The 19471-nt window shown below is 38.9% G+C and overlaps 1 protein-coding gene across 5 annotated transcripts in view; it reads right to left on the reverse strand.

The window, feature by feature from the left end:
• The window catches only part of patj (PATJ crumbs cell polarity complex component), a 317427-nt gene that overhangs the window by 270888 nt on the left and 27068 nt on the right, over positions 1 to 19471 (reverse strand). For all 5 annotated transcript variants that reach the window (XM_072273781.1, XM_072273782.1, XM_072273784.1 and 2 more), the window contains exons 9-12: positions 12871 to 12970; positions 11434 to 11522; positions 3772 to 3901; positions 1132 to 1236 (exon numbers count right to left, since the gene is read on the reverse strand). In XM_072273781.1, the coding sequence (XP_072129882.1) occupies positions 1132 to 1236; positions 3772 to 3901; positions 11434 to 11522; positions 12871 to 12970 (424 nt within the window). The remainder of the gene's footprint in view (positions 1 to 1131; positions 1237 to 3771; positions 3902 to 11433; positions 11523 to 12870; positions 12971 to 19471) is intronic.

The raw sequence follows: 19471 nt of genomic DNA on the forward strand, positions 1-19471 counted from the left end.
GGGACTGAGACCAGTGATCCTCAGGTCGACAAATCTCGGGTCAGAGGTCCACGCGGGCAGGTGGCACAAGGGTCAGTGCCTCCCATATCAGTGAGTCCCAGGGTCTGAAATCCAAGCGAGACTGGAAATTAAGGCCTGCAGGTCAAAATCCCACGATAGGCAAATCCTGGGGTCAAGGCCCAAAGGTCAAAGCTCTGTAATTGGAGAGCTCTGGAGTAGTCAGAGACCCGAAGGTCAAAGTCCCATGATTGGCAAGTCCAGGGGTAGTCAGAAGCTCAGTATCTGAGAGTCTGGGCTCTTTGCTGGAGTTTGGAGGCCCAGTGTCTGACTGTCTGAGAGTCCAGGGACAAGGACTGGAAATCCGATGATGGCCTGTCCTGGGGATGGAGGCCTGTCTGTGCGTATGGGTGGGTAGGAAAAGGGCTTCTTTTGTTGTTACTGCTTTATTTTGTTGTTATTGTTGCTGTTGCTTGTATTGTTCTGCTAAACATTGTAGACATGCTATGTTGGCTCTGGATTATGCCATGATATTTTCAAGTTGCTCCCAGTATACTTTTAATGCAAACAACAGGAATTCTGCAGATGCTGGAAATTCAAGCAACACACATCAAAGTTGCTGGTGAACGCAGCAGGCCAGGCAGCATCTCTAGGAAGAGGTGCAGTCGACGTTTCAGGCCGAGACCCTTCGTCAGGACTAACTGAAGGAAGAGTTAGTCCTTCTATTCCTTCAGTTAGTCCTGACGAAGGGTCTCGGCCTGAAACGTCGACTGCACCTCTTCCTAGAGATGCTGCCTGGCCTGCTGCGTTCACCAGCAACTTTGATGTGTGGTACTTTTAATGCGTTCATTGTTAACACAAGCAATGTATTTTACTGTATGTTTCAATATACATGTGATAAATAAATCTGAATCTGATAAAGTTAGCTTCTTTTGTTTACTTCTGACTTGTATTCCATTGGAAGTTAATTCAAGTGCTTTGTTTGCACTCTTGACATATCCTGACAGTGTGCTGGTACTATCAATAGTGTCAATTGTGATAATAAATTGTGGAAAAGTACATGTACATCCTTCAGTATTCCTTAATATTGCACTGTGATACCTGTACTTATATATCTGGATAAACTGCACATACCATCAATTTTGAAGTCCTGTTTCTTTACATATGCATTTTCTTCCTCTTCAACTGCAGAGTAAAAGCTGTTTTCAGTGATGGGTGCATTTGTCATGTGTGTTAATTCTGTTGTCAAAAAAAAACAATATTATATTTACTTTTATCTTCCAAATTAAGAATCTCTTCATATTGGACTATCTTGGAATAATCTTATATTGATATGCGTTCGCATTCCTTATCACATCTCTGCTGAGCAACATTTTCTGCTGCATATTATTTGGTTCAAGATGCCTTAACGGTGCAAACAAAAGCTGTATGATTTTAAAAATTATTTCTCTCTTTAAAGGAAAGAGATGTGCTAATTCAAGAGCTAAGCAATGATAATACATAATGAAACAGATGTGTTTCCTTTTATTTCCATGTTTCCATGAAATATCATTTTTATCTATAATACTGTTTGATGCCATATTTGAATTCCAGGGCAATTCAGATGGTACCCACAATTATCTTGAGGAATCCATTACAATGCTGTAATTTTTATGAGATGAAGTCAATTTATTAATTACTGATTTGTAATACATCTGCTCCATTTCTATTTGTTAAGGTCTGAACCTCTAATTTTATATTTTATGAAAGTGGTGTTTAAACTAATCATGGTGTAAATATAGCATGCAATCTCAAAATTAAAAGTGTGCTCAATGTAAGATACAGGTACAAGTGCTGATGTACCTCTGTTCCCACATCACTCATGGTACAGCACTTCTCATCTTTAGCTTCCACTCACCCCCTGCACCACTGCAACCCCATAATCCAATCTAATAAGCAACAGATATGGTGGGTCCAGACCAAAATCTGCAATGTAGAATTAACCTAGAATCGATTCTCCGCCCATATGGGCACAATGGACTAAATATACAATAAACTTCAATGAAGGGATTATAGACCGAACCACAAGTTACGCCATTGTAAACAAAAGTGGTAAACACCCACTGAAAAAATTTGGAAAAGTTTAAATGGTAAATGCAATTATTTCAGCTTGTTTCTGTTCTTGCCCCATGGATTTTTTTCTATATTGCCACTTCCTTTTTTACATACATTTTGTTTCACATTTAATCAGCAACATTTCAAATTCATCAATTTAAGTGGTACAAATTTTCCAGTCAAACATTCTAATTTAAAACAAAAGTGTCCAATCCCTCAGAAACCTCTTTTCTCAAACAGAACGGTCCGAGGGCTCACAGTTCTTTTCTTGAAATGAGGTCAAACTAGTCCAAGTTTACTGCAAACATTATCATCCTCCACCCGACTGAACTTGTTCCTACATTGCACAATTACTCTTTTCACTACATTCACACCTTGCAAGTAAAAGATTAAGCAATGTAAGCTATGGTGGTGAGCAGTTATGCTTCACTCATGATCCGATCTGCTCCTACTTTTCCTTGGCATACTTCCTGCTCTTGCACCAAGCAGGAACAGATTATCAACATTACTGCCAATTTTAAGCTTCATTTCTTCATCCCATGTCAAACTTTTCCACTTCCTTTCTCAGTTTCTCTATCTTCATTTCTGTAAACCGTCCAGTAACTATCTTCCAGTGAACTCACTACATTTCACAACTAACTTTACTCCTCTTCTTACCCCATTCCTTTTTTTAGAATTCCAATATTTTCTCTTATTATCAGCTTCTCTATCCAACACCTGTTCCCATACTTTCCTTTTGCCAGTGTGGACTCTTCTCCATTATGCAAAGCACAGAATCAAATACCGCTGTGATGATTGTACGTTCTAGTATCAATTGTTTGGCGACAATAAAATATGAAGTATTATAGTTGACTGCTCCTCAACTATGTTCTTTCCACTTCTGATAGGTTTGCTTTCATGCATCCCTCAGATAATGGTTCTGCTGTTCGTACTTTCAGCTTCTTGATACTTATCTAATGTTCTTTTTCTTGTCTCATTACCAACCCTTTTTCCTCTATAAATTGAATTTCTCCTTCCTTCCATTTCATCAGGCACCATCATTTTATTTTTCTTCTCTATCCTTTTGCTGCATCATAAAACTTATTTTCTAGCTTTTCCCAGTTGTGAAGGTCACCAATCGAAATGAATTCTTTTCTTTCCACAGATACCATCTGAGCACTGCCAGCATTTTCTGCTTTCAATTACACTTGAATACTTCCTTAATTCATCACATAAATAAATGGATCTGCTTAGGTAAGGGTGAATGCAGTTCGTAAGCAAATGATAAATCAGAGCCACGGGTTTACACAATTCTATTTTACAATAAAGCATTATAGACAATAATAAAAAAGAATTCCTGAACTCCAAAATATTTTCTATTCCAAGCATAAGAAAACCAAAATAATTCAACAAATGTAACATCTTAAAGCATGACACATTTCTGCAGAATTTCCAAACCCAACAAATCAATTATTTGAAGGGAAGCCAAAGTCAAATTTCTTCTTTTGAGACAATGATTCAATGATTATATGGGATTTTAGGTTATTTTTCCAGCAATAACAATATCTGGTTATTGTAACTTAATGTAAAAGATAATTGTTTTGTCCAAATCAATCTCTCTAGAAAAGTAACAGTGAATATATTTGGAATTTTATATAAGCAGTTAAATTTTATTCAAGTTGAAAGTACTATATAAATTACCCTTTTCAAAGGATTCGTAGACATTAATGTTTTTCTTCCTGGCTAGGGTAAGGTTGACAGTTTTTCCAGTGTTTCGTAAAGCATCAATTGCTTCTTGGTTAGTAAATCCTTGAATGTCTACTCCATCAACCTACAAAAACATCAATGAAAATGAAACTAAAACTCCACATAACTCAGAAATTAAAGCTCCTTATATGAGAAAACAAAGCAACACAAACTTAATCAAATGGCCTGAATTTTTGCCATTGCTGTTTTAATGTGAACAAATTATTCCACAAACTACACAACAATTTCTGGAATATCCACTGAAATCCAGATGTTGCTGTTGACAATTCCGTGCTCCTCTCAAACAAGTATTTCAAAATATGTTGAATTTAAAAATAATAAGAAAATGATGTATTTTGTTTTCTTTTACATTGGCACAAAACTTCTCGGAGGAAAAAAGTCTTGTCAGAAATGTGCGTCCTTCTCCGTGACTGCCCTTGTATAAACGTTAGGAGATATTCTACAGCAAGACTTCATGTGGTGTTCCTAATGTGAAAATGGCATCACATAGATCAGCTAAAACAAAATCCTCTCAAAAAATTCTGGGAGGTTAACTCATGACCAGAGTTGCCATGTTTATATACATTTTCTTCATTTAAATGCTTTGAATGTTTCTGAGACAGGCAATAAAATAAAGTAACATGAAAAGTCAGTCACAGTGCATAAGAAAATATCCTCCAAGTTATGAAATGCAAATTGTCTTTTCAAGTACCCACTTTGACCAATCCTAAACTAATCAATTAATGTTAAATATCTGAGAAATCCTAAAATGCTTCAAAAATATTAATAACAAGCTTCAGATACTTTAAATTAATAAGCTAGAGCAACATCCTGATTTTTTTGTTCAAATATAGGTCGTGTTCTCCAATATTTGAACGAAAAGGGAACTACTAACCAATATTAACATTAGTGAAGATGTCTGACTTATGCAAAGGCTAATACTGGGCAAACTCCAAACTGAAAGATAATGCCATTTATCACAGCTCATTCAGCTGGGAGGGGAATGCAGTTCTCAGAATATCAGCATAAGTACTATAACAACTATGAGTGACCTCCGATTAAGAATTTTCAAGATCCTGACAGTATCAATGGAAATATTATCAGATCAATAATTTATCATATACTACGTAATTTCATTCATATCATGTAATACCTAACAAGTTAAAGTGATTTTCTACCAAGGAATTACATTCTGGAAGAAAATACTGTAAACTAATTGAAGATAAATTAAAATGGGCTGGATAATACTCATTTCGACAATGCCTCACTTAAGAGTGAAAGTCATACAGTCAAAGTCACACAACACAGAAACAGGCTCCTTTGCATACAAAGTCCAAAGGAACCATTAGGCACCATTTCACATCTACACCTCATCCCATTTTATTAACCCCTCACTTCCAACACCTGTAAGATTCTACCACTTAACTCCATGCTAGAGGCAATTCACGGCAGCCAATTAATATATCAATGAGCACACTTTTGGGATGCAAGAAGAAACCAGCGCACCTACAGGAAAACACACTGGCATAGGGAGATTGTGCAAAACTCTACTTTAATCAAACAAGAGATCAGGACTGAAGTCTAAAGCCACGAGGCGGAAGGTCTACGAGCTGTGTCGCTGTGCCCATATTTACCCTCCAAATGATGCTGACAAGTCACATTAACTTTCTGCCAACCTAGAAGGCAAACTAACCTCAATCTGAAACCAAGTCATCACAGGCAGACAACTATTTTGCAGAACAGCTACAGCTGCAACTGGTGACAACTGGGTTTCATATGTCAAATCGAGGCCCAGCTCCCGAGAATGCCTTTCTATGGTTAATGCTGTCAAAAGAATTTCATCATTTCTAAATATCTCTGATAATGAAGGGCATTTAAAAGCTAATTAAATATATTTAATTAAAAAACAAAAAAATAATTAAAACGATTAAAAATAATAAATTGAAAACACTTTTAGTTGAACTAAATAAATCTCAAACCTCAGTATTAATTAAAATATAAGCAATTTAACTTTTCAATCAAAGTCAGCAACCTCAGTCAATTGAATGGGCCTATTCTACAAACACCAGCAATAGTTGGCATAAAGTGAGAGGCAGAATGAGAAATGGATCTAGTCTCTCAACTCAGCATGGACTCACTGGACTTTATTGCCATCGCCAAGTGACAACACCCTGGGAGATTATGTAGTCACATAATTTGTGGCTATTCCAGCTGTTCAACTGGAATAAGCACAAATTATGTGACTACATAAAAAGGTCACAGGCTGGAAATTTTACAGCAAATAATTCACCTCTTGACACTCCAAAGCCTTTCCACTATTAAAAAGGGCACAAATTAGTGGTATAATGAAATACTTTCCATCTGTTTGGATGAGTGCAACTCCAACAATACTTACACGACACCATTCAGTGCAAAACAGCATGCTTCACAAGTAACTTAACATTCTATGACACACAGAGACAGCAATGTGTACCACCTACAACAGGGGCGGCCAACCTTTTACATTCCATGTGTCAATTTTTTTACGCATGAGTTCAGATGCGCCATACAACTCTTGTACCCCCATTCAGGTTAATATACACATATTTAGCATTTTTACATGATATATTTATTTAATATAAAAACGAGATAAACATTACTTACCTTAATGAGACTTTGGAGTCTGTTTTGATTTCGCCAAACTTTTAATGTTTGGAGTTAAATTATTTACTTAGAGCAGCAGAGAATTCTTCAAATTTGAATCAGTCAGTCAGTGTTTTTAATCAACTTCATGGCTGAAAATGCTTGTTCACATCTGCACGTCGTTCCGAAACAACAGATATAACTCTGGGCAAACACGAGGAAATCTGCAGATGCTGGAAATTCAAGCAACACACACAAAAAATGCTGGTGAACGCAGCAGGCCAGGCAGCATCTATAGGAAGAGGTACAGTCGACGTTTCGGGCTGAGACCCTTCGTCAGGACTAACTGAAAGAAGAGATAGTAAGAGATTTGGAAGTGGGAGGGGGAGGGGGAGATCCGAAATGATAGGAGAAGACAGGAGGGGGAGGGATGGAGCGAAGAGCTGGAAAGTTGATTGGCAAAAGGGATATGAGGCTGGAGAAGGGAGAGGATTATGGGACGGGAGGCCTAGGGAGAAAAGCCCAGAGGATGGGCAAGGGGTTATAGTGAGAGGGACAGAGGGAGAAAAAATAATACATAAATAAATAAGGGATAGGGTACGAAGGGGAGGTGGGGCATTAACAGAAGTTGGAGAAGTCAACGTTCATGCCATCAGGTTGGAGGCTACCCAGATGGAATATAAGATGTTATTCCTCCAACCTGAGTGTGGCTTCATCTTGACAGTAGAGGAGGACACACATTTTAATTCCACACCCCATTCCCATTCTGACATGTCTATCCACGGTCTCCTCTTCTGTCAAGATGAAGCCACACTCAGGTTGGAGGAACAACACGTTATATTCCTTCTGGGTAGCCTCCAAACAGATGGCATGAACACTGACTTCTCTAACTTCCGTTAATGCCCCACCTCCTCTTTGTACACCATCCCTATTTATTTATTTATTTATTTATTTATCTTTTCTCCTTCCCCCCCCCTTTTTTCCCTCTTTTTTTCCTCCCTCTGTCCCTCTCACTATAACCTCTTGCCCACCCTCTGGGCTTCGCCCCCCCCCCACCTTTCTTTCTCCCTAGGCCTACCATTCCGTGATCCTCTCCCTTCTCCAGCTTCGTATCCCTTTTGCCAATCAACTTTCCAGCTCTTAGCTCCATCCCTCCCCCTCCTGTCTTCTCCTATCATTTCAGATCTCCCCCTCCCCCTCCCAATTTCAAATCTCTTACTATATACTCTTTCAGTTAGTCCTGACGAAGGGTCTCGGCCCGATACGTCAACTGTACCTCTTCCTATAGATGCTGCCTGGCCTGCTGCATTCACCAGCACTTTTTATGTCTGTTGCCTGATATAACTCTGGGCAAATTTTCTTAGTTCTGGAAAATGTTCACAGGGTAATGCTTGTCAGAAAGTAATCATGTCAGAAGCATTTGGGACTGAGGGAAGCTCATCAAACTTCATGTTCAATAATGAATTTGTTTTCAAGTCAATAAGTTCCATCTTCATGATTTTTTGTCCACTAAGTGAAAATGGGTTTATAAGTGCAACAATGCAGTCTTCTTCTTAAGCAAAATCACGAAACGACTTTCAAATGACTCTTGCAATAACCTGATTTTTTTCAATATATTTTGTAAAATTGTCATTATCTCCAGCACATTCACTCTGCTCTTTTAAGTGCGGAAACTGGCTCAAATCCTCATTCTCTAACTGAGAGGTGAACAGTTTTAACTTCATCTTGAATGCATTGATATCATTTACTAAGCTAGGAAACAATTGGTTCTTGCCCTGGAGTTTCAAATTTAGATCATTGAGATGGCTGGAAACATCAACTAAAAACACTAAATCAAATAGCCAATTGTTAAAACATTAAAGGGCTCTTTCCTCAGGCAGCTCATTTTTCTCTTCTAGAAAATTATGAACAACATTTTTCAGTTTCCAAAATCTACTCAGAGCCTGTCCTTTAGAAAGCCAGCTCACCTCACAATGAAGGACAAGATCGCCATATTCCAGATCTAACATTTCACAATATTCTCTGAATTCTCACCTGTTTAATCCTCTTCCTCTAATTTTATTCACACATTTCACAACCAGTAACATAACATGCTGCAAATGTAAAGTTTTTCCACACAGTGACTCTTGGTGTATAATGCAGTGATATTTTAGTAGAGGACGACCTAAAAAGTTTTCAAGCGAAGTTGTTGTCCCAGCGGCTTTACCTATCATTAACGACACTCCTTCAGTACAAACACCGATCAGTTTACTAGAATCTAGCTGTAGATTTTCTAGGCCTGATTTTACTTTGCAAATATGTCTGATCCTCTTGTTTTTCCATGAAGCGACTCAAGACCGATAAGTTCTTCAAAGACGCTAAAATTATCATCAATTCCTCTTATAAAAATGCTTAACTGGGTTACATCACATATGTCAGCAGATTCGTCCAAAGCTAAAGAAAAGAAAGTACAAACGTGGACAAGGTCTTTCATCGGTGCGTCTTCGGTGCGTCTCCTAACTGTTTGATAGAGTTCTTCGGTGCGTCTCCTAACTGTTTGCTTTGACAGAGCAATTTCGCCTACTTTCCTTGCGATATTTTTATCACCAAGACATCTTGCAAATATTTGGACCCAAGGCTTAACAATTTCTTCTCCATCAGAGAAAGACTTCCATTTTTTGGTCACCACTAAAGCAATTTCATAGGACGCTTCTGTCATCACCAATCTTTCACAAATTCTTTTAACAAATATATTTTGTCTTCTTTTGATTTCTTCCTTTTTCTTAATCACATTCTTTCCGTAACTCAGACCCAAGCTCCAGCTTCAGTTTTCCTTCTATTTCAGTTTGATATTGTGTTCTATAGTGTCTATTAAGATCATGTCTTCTACTATGTGAGAAAGTGTTTTCACAAACAATGCACAATGGTTTTCCTGATGGACCCGCTATAAATAAGAACTCATTTTCCCACTGTTCATTGAATTCACGCTTACCATCAATTTTTGCTTTTCTTTTGCACTGTGATGGGTAACTGAATGTAAAAGCAAGGCTTAATTTTCAAAAAAGTGCAAAACTGCAAATGTTCACAAAGGACGAACACAGCACAACTCCGTAGTGCACGAGTGTCAATTGTAAACTGACTGGCAAAAACCCGCGATGCACCGCTGGTGCAGACGCCTGGCACCTCAGGATCAAACAAGTATCAAACGTGTATTGAACAGTTATGGAACAAGTGCAGAACAAAAGTCCTTCTTTCCTAGTTTGACTCACTGAACATTTTCTCTTAATTAAAAACAGATTAATGTGGAAGAAGATAACATTCACCAAAAGATGTGCATGAAATAATAAAATTGCTAAAAATAATTGCTAAGTTGTAGATTTATTCTCAGTAAAACCCATTTCTAGCTCGAAGCTACTTGAATTCCTGTTAAAGATTTTTTTTCTACAAATCGGTTTTTGGTTAACACTTTTTGCACGAGTAGGCTTACTTTTTTATTATTATCACTGGGGCGCAATGCGCCACTTCTAATCATCCAATGCACCGCTTTTGCCGCATGCGCCACGGATTGGCCGTCCTTGATCTACAAAATGTCTACTTATTCACTTTGGCTCCTCCTATAAAACATTCTGATCTGCAACTTCTATCATTTTAAAGACGACAAAGGATTCACGTGCATGGCAAAACCACCATCTGCCTACTCCATTCATCACATACTACCTCAACGTTAAAATACATAGCAAATCCTTCATTACTGGTGAGTACGAACATAGGAACTGTAGGAAATGTTGTTCTTCCCAGTCTCAGCCATTATCAAAAATGAATGAAACAAATAATCATTTTTACCATATTGACCAATGATTTCATTTGTTTAATAAATATATCATTCAATTGAATACCCCTTGCATGAGGATATAGAGCTAAAGCTATTGCCTTCAAATAATTAAAATATAAAATAATATCATCTCCTAAATTCAGAACCAAGTAAATTCTTGATTTTATGGCATCAACCACCAACAGATCCTGTGAGTCACCTGACAAAACCCAGCCTTTCCTTAAGGACAAAAAACATGCTGGAAAACTGTTTTTAAAAATGCTTCGTCAAATCACACAATCTTCTATTTGATGTATTTTTGTATAACTGAACTGTAAAATTAAACAAAAGCGGTCAAAGAATCCAAATTCTGTATTAATAATGAACGAAGTGAAATGCAAGTGCAAATTAGATTCAACAGAATGGTTGTTAATGATAAAACACAAAAGAAATGATGAGCAATTTGTACAACTTATGTCTAAAATGTTTTAAAGGCTAGCTATCTCTATTGGAAATCCAACAGACTGCAGATGCTAGAATCTGGAGCAAAAGACAAACTACTGAAGGAAATTAGTTGGTGCAGCAGCATCTGTGGAGGCAAAAGAATGATCTGTTTCGGGTTGAGACCTTTCATCGGAAGTTAACAGTGCTCTCCTTCATTTCATCATTTATTTCATCAAGAGTGAGATAGACATAGAAGAGGAATAGGAAAAACAGTGGGACAGAGGGTGACGCAGGGGCTGGGAAGCAACAGCTGGAACATGGTAGGAAGTAGGATGATGAACAGATGCAGTCAGGTGGGAGAGGGGAGGACAGCAGTCAAACATTTTTAGCCCTTTGTCCTTATCTATCTCCACCTAGCAGCCAATATCTCCTGACACCATTCCTCCCCCTCCCTCACCTGCCATCTCCAGCAATCACTTACCTTCTCAGATCATTCTACCTGTCACTTGCGAACCACTGTCTCAACTCCTTCGATTGGCTATCTTTCCCCCCCCCCCCGCACACTCCGTCCTGATGCAGGGTTTCCACTCAAAATACCATCCACAGCCTCCACAGATGTAGTACGACTTGCTACGTTCTTTGAGAAGTTTGCTTCTCACTCTAAGTATTTCAAGTGATGTTTTTATTAATTAAGGCAACTATGAAGAATAACCCACAATCCAATGTCAGAAATACAATTCAAGGTATAAGATGTTACTTACAGCAATAATCCTATCTTGAACTTGAATGCATCCACTTTGTTCTGCCGCACTCCCTGGTATTATGCTTTTCACAAAAATTCCAGATGTATCTGTAAATTATATATTGAATTATATTGTTTAATAATTTCACCAGCAATTCTAATAGTGTACCATAGCAACATTTAAATAGGAACTTGGACAGGCAAAGGGACAGGGACAGGCAAGGAGTGGAGGATATTGAGCACAAACAGGCAGATGGAATTAGGTTGAATTGGTATATCTCCAAACTAGTTCCAACTAGTTGGCAGAGACATTATGGGCTGAAGGGCCTACTCCTGTACCATCTTATATTCCAACACACAAACTTCACTTACTGAGAGATTTTTAACCTCTCAAGCCAGCTCCAACTCTTCTGCAGGCACAAAACAACAGTTCATATTTACTCACAAAAACACAAAGATTTGTTAACATTGTTTTCCCAAACATTGCTATTTTCAAAGAACCAACACTCAAACTGCATTCATTATCTTCTCTGAGGTCTGTGGCCACCTACAACTTCAGAAAAAACCTGATATGTGTGCCTTGTTTCCTTTGTCCATAAAGATCAAGGTCATGGTCACTCTATACTTCAAACCTCTGTATAATTCCAATTTTCTTCTTGGGATCTCAAAAGAACGAAGACATCACCTACTTTTCCTTCAGCCTACTAGAGCATGCACGAGCATCTGTTTGCACTACAAAGTTCCTCATGGTTCACAGCTTTACAAACATGTCTTTACAAAGATCTCCATGGTAAATTTGTTCGGAAACATTGACTATTGCAAAAGGCTTTCTATAACAACAATCCGCCATAGCTGCTACACAAAAACATGTCTCGTATAGAGATTATTCTTCACCAGTTGACCCAGGTATTTCTCACTCAGTGGGAAAATTCTCTCACACTGATCCCACCAACACAGCATCCATTCATTCACTGACAACATTCCCCTATAGCAGGAAGAGTAATTCTTGCATTACTTTATGACACTTTAAGAAATAACTAGAAAGACCCCAATTGCTCTGTTACACTGTAATAACCACATGAGCATGCAATCCATCAATAAAGGCCAAAAATATCAGTTTCCTTACAGCTAGACACAGGAAAACCCAAGAAAGCTGTGGTGTTAACTTCGTCAATGAAGTTCTCAATCATTGTGTAAATTTCGCAACAGCTTTTAGGTTACCATTCCTACCATTTCAGAGTCAGAGAAATATGATAATTTTCATAAATATTTCAAATATCAGCAATTTATAGTCAGGTATCATTCAAGGAAGAGTGGAGAAATACTTGAATCAGTGTAAGGAGTAAAACAAAAAGAGGCAGGGTGATTTGTTTTGGATCATATCCTTCTAATCTAAGTAAACCCATGGCTTTATATCTTCTTCATCCATAATTTTTTTTTTGAATTGTGAACTCACCACTTTGAGAAGCACCAACATAACCAACAACTGTAATGCCCAGGCTTTGTCCATCTCTTTTGAGTTCAACATCATTAATTTCATAATCATCTGAAGAAATCTAAAATAAAGCATTTCAATAAAAAATATTTTCATGAATCTCACCTTATACGGAGCATAAAAAGTCATTTTAAAAATATACAGAATATCCTTATAATCAACCCGATTATTACAGAAATGAGCAACACACACAAAATGCTGGAGGAACTCAGCAGGACAGGCATTATCAATAGAGAAAAGTAAAGTCGATATATTTCAGGCCAAAACTCTTTGAAAGAACTGGGGAAGAAAAACTGATGAGTAGATTTAAAAGGTGGGGAGAGGGGAGAGGGGAGAGAGAAACACAAGGTGATAGGTAAAACCCGGAGGGGAAGGGATGAAGTAAAAGAGCTGGGAAGTTGGTTGGTGAAAGAGACAGAAGGCCAAGGAACTAAGAAAAGGGTGGGGGGGGGAGCACCAGAGGGAGGCAATGGGCAGGCAGGGAGATAAGGTGAGAAAGGGAAAGGGGGATAGGAAATGAAGGAGAGGGTTGTGGGGGGCATTATGGGAATTTCAAGAAACCGATGTTCATGCCATCAGGTTGGAGACCACCCAAACAAAATACAAGGTGTTGTTCCTTCAACCCATGTGTGGCCTCATCACGACAGTGGAGGAGGCCATGGATAGACATACCAGAATGGAAAAAATGGGAAGTGGAATTAAAATGAGTGGTCACTGCTTTTTCCGGCGGATGAAGTGTAGGTGCTCGGCGAAGCGGACTCCCAATCTACGACGGGTCTCACCCATATACAGGAGGCCACAACAGGAGCACTAGATACAGTATCTGACCCCAACAGACTCACAGGTGAAGAGTTGCCTCACCTGAAGGACTGTTTAGGGCCCTGAATGGTAGTGAGGGAGGAGATGTAGGGGCAGATGTAGCACTTGTTCTGCTTGCAAGGATAAGTTGCAGGAGGGAGATCAGTGGGGAGGGACAAATGGACAAGGGAGTCACATAGGGATCCCTGCAGAAAGCAGAAAGTGGGAGGGGAGATGTGCTTGATGGTGGGATCCCGCTGGAGATGGTGAAAGCTTCAGAGAATTACGTTCTGGACATGGAGGCTGGTAGGGTGGTAGGAGAGGACAAGAGGAACCCTATCCCTGGTAGTGTGGCGGGAGAATAGGGTAAGAGCAGACGTGCGTGAAATGGAAGAGATACGGTTGAGGGCAGCGTTGATGGTGGAGGAAGGAAAGCCTCTTTCTTTGAAAAAGGAGGACATCCCCTTTGTTCAAGAATGAAAAGCTTCATCATCCTGAGAGCAGATGCGGCGCAGACGGAGGAATTGAGAGAAGGGGGATAGTGTTTTTACAAGTAACAGGGTTGGAAGAGGTATAGGTGAGACTTTTCAATCTACATGACTCCCTTGTCCATCCGTCCCTGCCCACTGATCTCCCACCTGGCACTTATCCTTGCAAGCAGAACAAATGCTACAGCTGCCCCTTCACCTCCTCCTTCACTACCAGCCAGGGCCCTAAACAGTCCCCCAGGTGAGGCAACACTGTGCATTTGTTGGGGTCATGTATTGTGTCCGGTGCTCCCGGTGTGGTCTCCTGTAAATCGGTGACATCTGACGTAGATTGGTACACCATTTCGCTGAACACCTACAATCCATCCACCATAAAAAGCCAGGATCTCTCAGTGGCCACCTATTTTAATTCCACTTCTCATTCCCATTCTGATATGTCTATCCTTGGCCTCCTCCACTATTGTGATGAGGCCACACTCAGGTTGGAGGAAAAACACCTTATATTCCGTTTGGGTAGCCTCCAACCTGATGGCATGAACATCAATTTCTCGAATTTCCGGTAATGCCACCCAACCCCTCCAACCCCCTTCTTCACCTTTTCCCATCCCCTTTTCCCTTTCTCACCTTATCTCCCTGTCCGCTAATCACCTCCCTCTAGTGCTCCTCCCACCTTTTCTTTCTTCCATGGCCTTCAGCTTCTTTCACCAACCAACTTCTTAGCTCTTTACTTCATCCCTCCCCCTTGAGGTTACACCTATCACCTTGTGTTTCTCTCTCCCCCTCCCCACTTTTTAAACTTACTCCTCAGCTTTCTTCCCCCAGTCCTGCCGTAGGTTTTCAGTCTGAAACATCGACTGTACTTTTTTCTACATCTGCTGCTTGGCCTGCTGAGTTCCTCCAGTATTTTGTGGGTGTTGCTTGGATTTCCAGCATCTGCAGACTTCCTCTTGTGTCCGCAATTATTTTAATGAGATTCTAAAGCAGTCAAAGCTTTTAATGAAATTTTTATTCAAATCAATTCATTTCTTGCTGATGACCACGTGAAAGAATATGGAACAAAAAAGAATGGAGTTAAAATATTGATCAGTCAATACTCAGTGTATGGCAAACTGACACCCCAATTCCTCCTCCTCTGTCTGTATAAGATTCAGATAATTTAGTAATTGATTATACAGATAAGTCTAGAACTTTTTGCCTTGGAAAAATTAAGTTACTATTGATGTTATTTAGTACCTAAACTACCAAATTCCCTGTGATTTTTTTAAAATTATTTTTCTTTAAAGAGCATCCTTAGACAAGAAAATGGGAATTGGGACAGAGTAATGAGTAAGTTGAAGAAGGCATCAATAAATGAACATGGAATATGTACATTGATTCAATATCCACAGCTTTCCAGAGGAGAGTATTTCAATTAATTACAAAGCTCAATCATCAGTCCTAAAACACCAAATATTTCTCTCGAATCCTCTGCCATGCACGTGGACTCACAGGTCAGAGAAAATGACCTCTCAATATCTATCAACTTCCACTTAAATGGGGATTAATGGACAGTGCCAATAAATGGGAGTTTGTTTAAACATTAGGTGCTGATAACCATGTGGGTATTAACATAAATGTGTGTTCAATTATTAGTTCAAAGAATTTGTCTGGTCATTTCAACTAAATTATCTCTTTTTCTGTCATTGAAACCACAGTAGCTGGTGCTTCTCCCAGGTTACATCAGTGATCAATTAATTGATAAAATACATAGCACTTGTATTTATATTCTTACAACAATTTTAATAGGTATTATCATTCAAAATACAAGTTCAAAGACTATTAACTTTGTTAAGCTTCATTTTTAATTGGAGATGTAGCATTAATATGTGACCTTTTTCATGAGGCATATTACAGATTTCAAGAAATAAGAGGCTGTACTAGAACACTGTTCTTTCATCTCTGGGAGACAAAGTCAATTTCAACGTGGATGGATGAAATAGAAACAAAAGTTGTAGCATAACTCTGTAGATTCACATTAATCCAAGTTCTAACCATAACAAAGCCTTAAAAGATGGAAAAAAGTTGCAAATCTCCTAATTGCTGATTCTTGCAATGGACAAATACCATATAGCTCCAATAAAATGCAAAAACCATTTTCCAAACCTTATTTACAAACTAATATAAAGAGAGAAACAAAAGTTAAAAGAGAAGCAGAACTAAAGTTTATTCTGTAATTCACAGCATACAGAACCTGATCCGTACAATAGAATCAACAGTAAAATTAAACATAGTGTTGTTATTAAGACCTACACTAAAATATTGGATAGATCAGATGCTGGACCAAACAACCAATAGACTGAAGAGAACACTTGAAAAAAAAGAAACAACAACACAGATCAAAAGGAGAAGAATTAGGTTTTTCAGCTCATTGAGTCTGCTCCACTATTTGATCATGCTTGATTTATTTATTTTCCATCTTAACTCCATTCTCCTGCCTTCTCCCTATTACTTTAGACACCCTTAATAGTCAAGAACTTCACTTTAAATATACTCTATGATTTGATCTCCACAGCTATCTGTGGCAATAAATTTCATAGGTTCACCACTCTCTGGCTAAAATTTCTCCTCCTCCCTATTCTAAAGGAATGTACTTCTATTCTGAGGCTGTGCTCTCTAGTCTTAGACCCTCCCCACAATTGGAAATATCCTCTCCAGGTCCATTCTATCCAGACCTTTCAATATTCGGTAGGTTTCAATGAGATCCCATCATTCTTCTAAATTCCAGGGAGTAAAGGCTCAGAGCCATCGAATGGTCCTCATTCATTAACCCTTTTATTCCAGGGATCAGTCTTGTAATTCTCCTCTAGACCCTCTCCAATGTCAGCACATCCTTACTTCGGGATGAAACCCAAAACTGCTCACAGTATTTCAAGTGACATCTGACCAATGCCTTAAAAAATCTCAGCATTACACGCTTGCTTTTATATTCTAGTCCTCTCAAAATGAATGCTAACATTGCATTTGCCCTCCTTACTAATGACTCAACTTCCAATAATCCTTCTATAATTTTTATGGAATCCTGCAGCAGAACTTCCAAGTTTCCTTGCCCTCTGATTTCTGAATTTGCTCCCTATTTGGAAAATAGTCTGCACCTTTATTCTGCCAACCAAACTGCAGGACAATATACTTCTCTGTGCTGTGTTCTATGTTCTAAGTCTTTGCCCAGTCTCTAAATCTGTCCAAGTCCTTCTGCAGACTCCTTACTTCCTCAATACTACCTGCCCCTTCACCTAATTGTAGCATCCACAAACCTGGCCACAATGCTATCAATTCTGATATCCAGATCATTAACATATAACACAAAATACAGACCCCTGCGGAGCACCACCAGTCACCAGCAACCAACCAGAAATGGTCCACTTCATTGTCACTCTTTGGGTTCTGCCAGTCAGCCAATCTTTTGTCCATTCTAGTATCTTTCATGTAATACAATGGACTCCTGTCTTGATTAGCAAACTCATGTACAGTACATTGTTAAAGCCTTCTGAAAATCCAAGTAAACAACATACTTTGATTCTCCCTTGTCTATCCTGCCTGTTATTTCTTCCAGGTATTCCAACGGATATGTCAGGCAAGCTTTTCCTTTCAATATTCGGTAGGTTTCAATGAGATCCCATCATAAAACCATGCTAACTTCGGCCTATTTTACCATTTGCCTCCTGAAACCTCATCCTTAATAATAGACTCTAACATCTTATCAACCACTGAAATCAGGCTAACTGGCCCATAATTTCCTTTCCTCTGCCTCCTTCCCTTCTTAGTCATTTGTGATTTTCCAGTCCTTCAGAACCATTCCAGAATCTAGTGATTCTTGAAAAATCACTACTAATGCCTCCACAATCTCTTCAGCTGCTCCTTTCAGAACCCTGGAGTGTATTCCATCTGGTCCAAGTGTCTTATCTACATTCAGACCTTTCATGTTCCCAAGCACCTAATCCTAACTAATAGCAACTCCAATCCTTTCTGCCCCGACTCCCTCAAATTTCCGGCATGCTAATGGTGTTTTCCATAGTGAAGATTGAAGTAAAATACTTATTCAATTCATATACTATTTCTTTGTACCTCATTACTAACTCTCCAGCGTCATTTTCCAACAGCCCAATGGCCGCTCTTGCCTCACTTGTACTCTTTATACAGTATATCTTAAAAAAAACTTTTGGTATACTGTTATATAATATTGGCTAGCTAACACCATATTTCATCTTTTTTTTCAGTGCTTTATTGTTGACTTCTGTTGGTTTTTACAAACATCCTCTAGCTCCCCACTAATTTTGCTATATTGTATGCCCTCTCTTTTGCTTTTATCTTGTCTTTGATTTCCCTTGTCCACCACAGTTGCCTCATTCTCCCTTTAGAATGCCTCTTCTTCTTTGGAATGAACCAATCCTACACCTGCTGAATTATTCCCAGAAACTCCAACTATTAATGCCCTCTGGTCATCCCCGCAGGTGTCCCCTTCCAATCAGCTTAGGCCAGCTCCTCTCTCATGCCTCTGTAATTACCTTTACTCAAATGTAAAACCAATACATCTGATTTTAACTTCTCCCTCTCAAACTGCAGGTTAAATTCTATCATACAATGATCACTCTCCTGAAAAGGTTCCTTTACTATAGACTCTGTAGTGAAATCTGGTTCATTGCACAACACCAAATCTAGAATTTACGTTTTTCTGCTGGGCTCAACTGCAAGCTGCTCTAAAAACCCATCATGTAGACATTGTACAAATTCCTCCTCTTGGGATCCAGTATCAACCTGATTTTTCCTAACTACAGTATCTGCATATTAAAATTCCCCCATGAGCATCCTACCATTGCCCTTTTTATGTCTTCTCGTTCCCATTGTAATTTGTATCCCATACCTTGGCTACTGCTCGGATGTCTCTAAAGACCCATCAGAGTCTTTTTACATTTGCATTTTCTTAACACTGCCCACAAGGATTTAACATCTTCTCATCCTGTGTCAATTCATTTTAAGGACTTTATTTCTTTATCTTTAAAACCAACAGAGCCACCCCAACCCCTCTGCCCACTTTTCCAATAGGATATGCATCCTTGGATGTTCAGCTCCCAGCAGTGATCTCCTTTCAGCCATGACTCAGTAATGCCCACAACATCATAGCTGCTGATTTCTAACCACTCTACCTTATTTCATATACTGCATACGTTCAAAGAAAACACCTCCAGTTCTGCATTCACCACCCTTCTTCTCAATTTTATCTCCATGTTGCCTGAAATTAA

Source organism: Mobula birostris, chromosome 12, assembly GCF_030028105.1.
Source record: "Mobula birostris isolate sMobBir1 chromosome 12, sMobBir1.hap1, whole genome shotgun sequence".
In the NCBI taxonomy this organism is placed as follows: Eukaryota; Metazoa; Chordata; class Chondrichthyes; order Myliobatiformes; family Myliobatidae; genus Mobula; species Mobula birostris.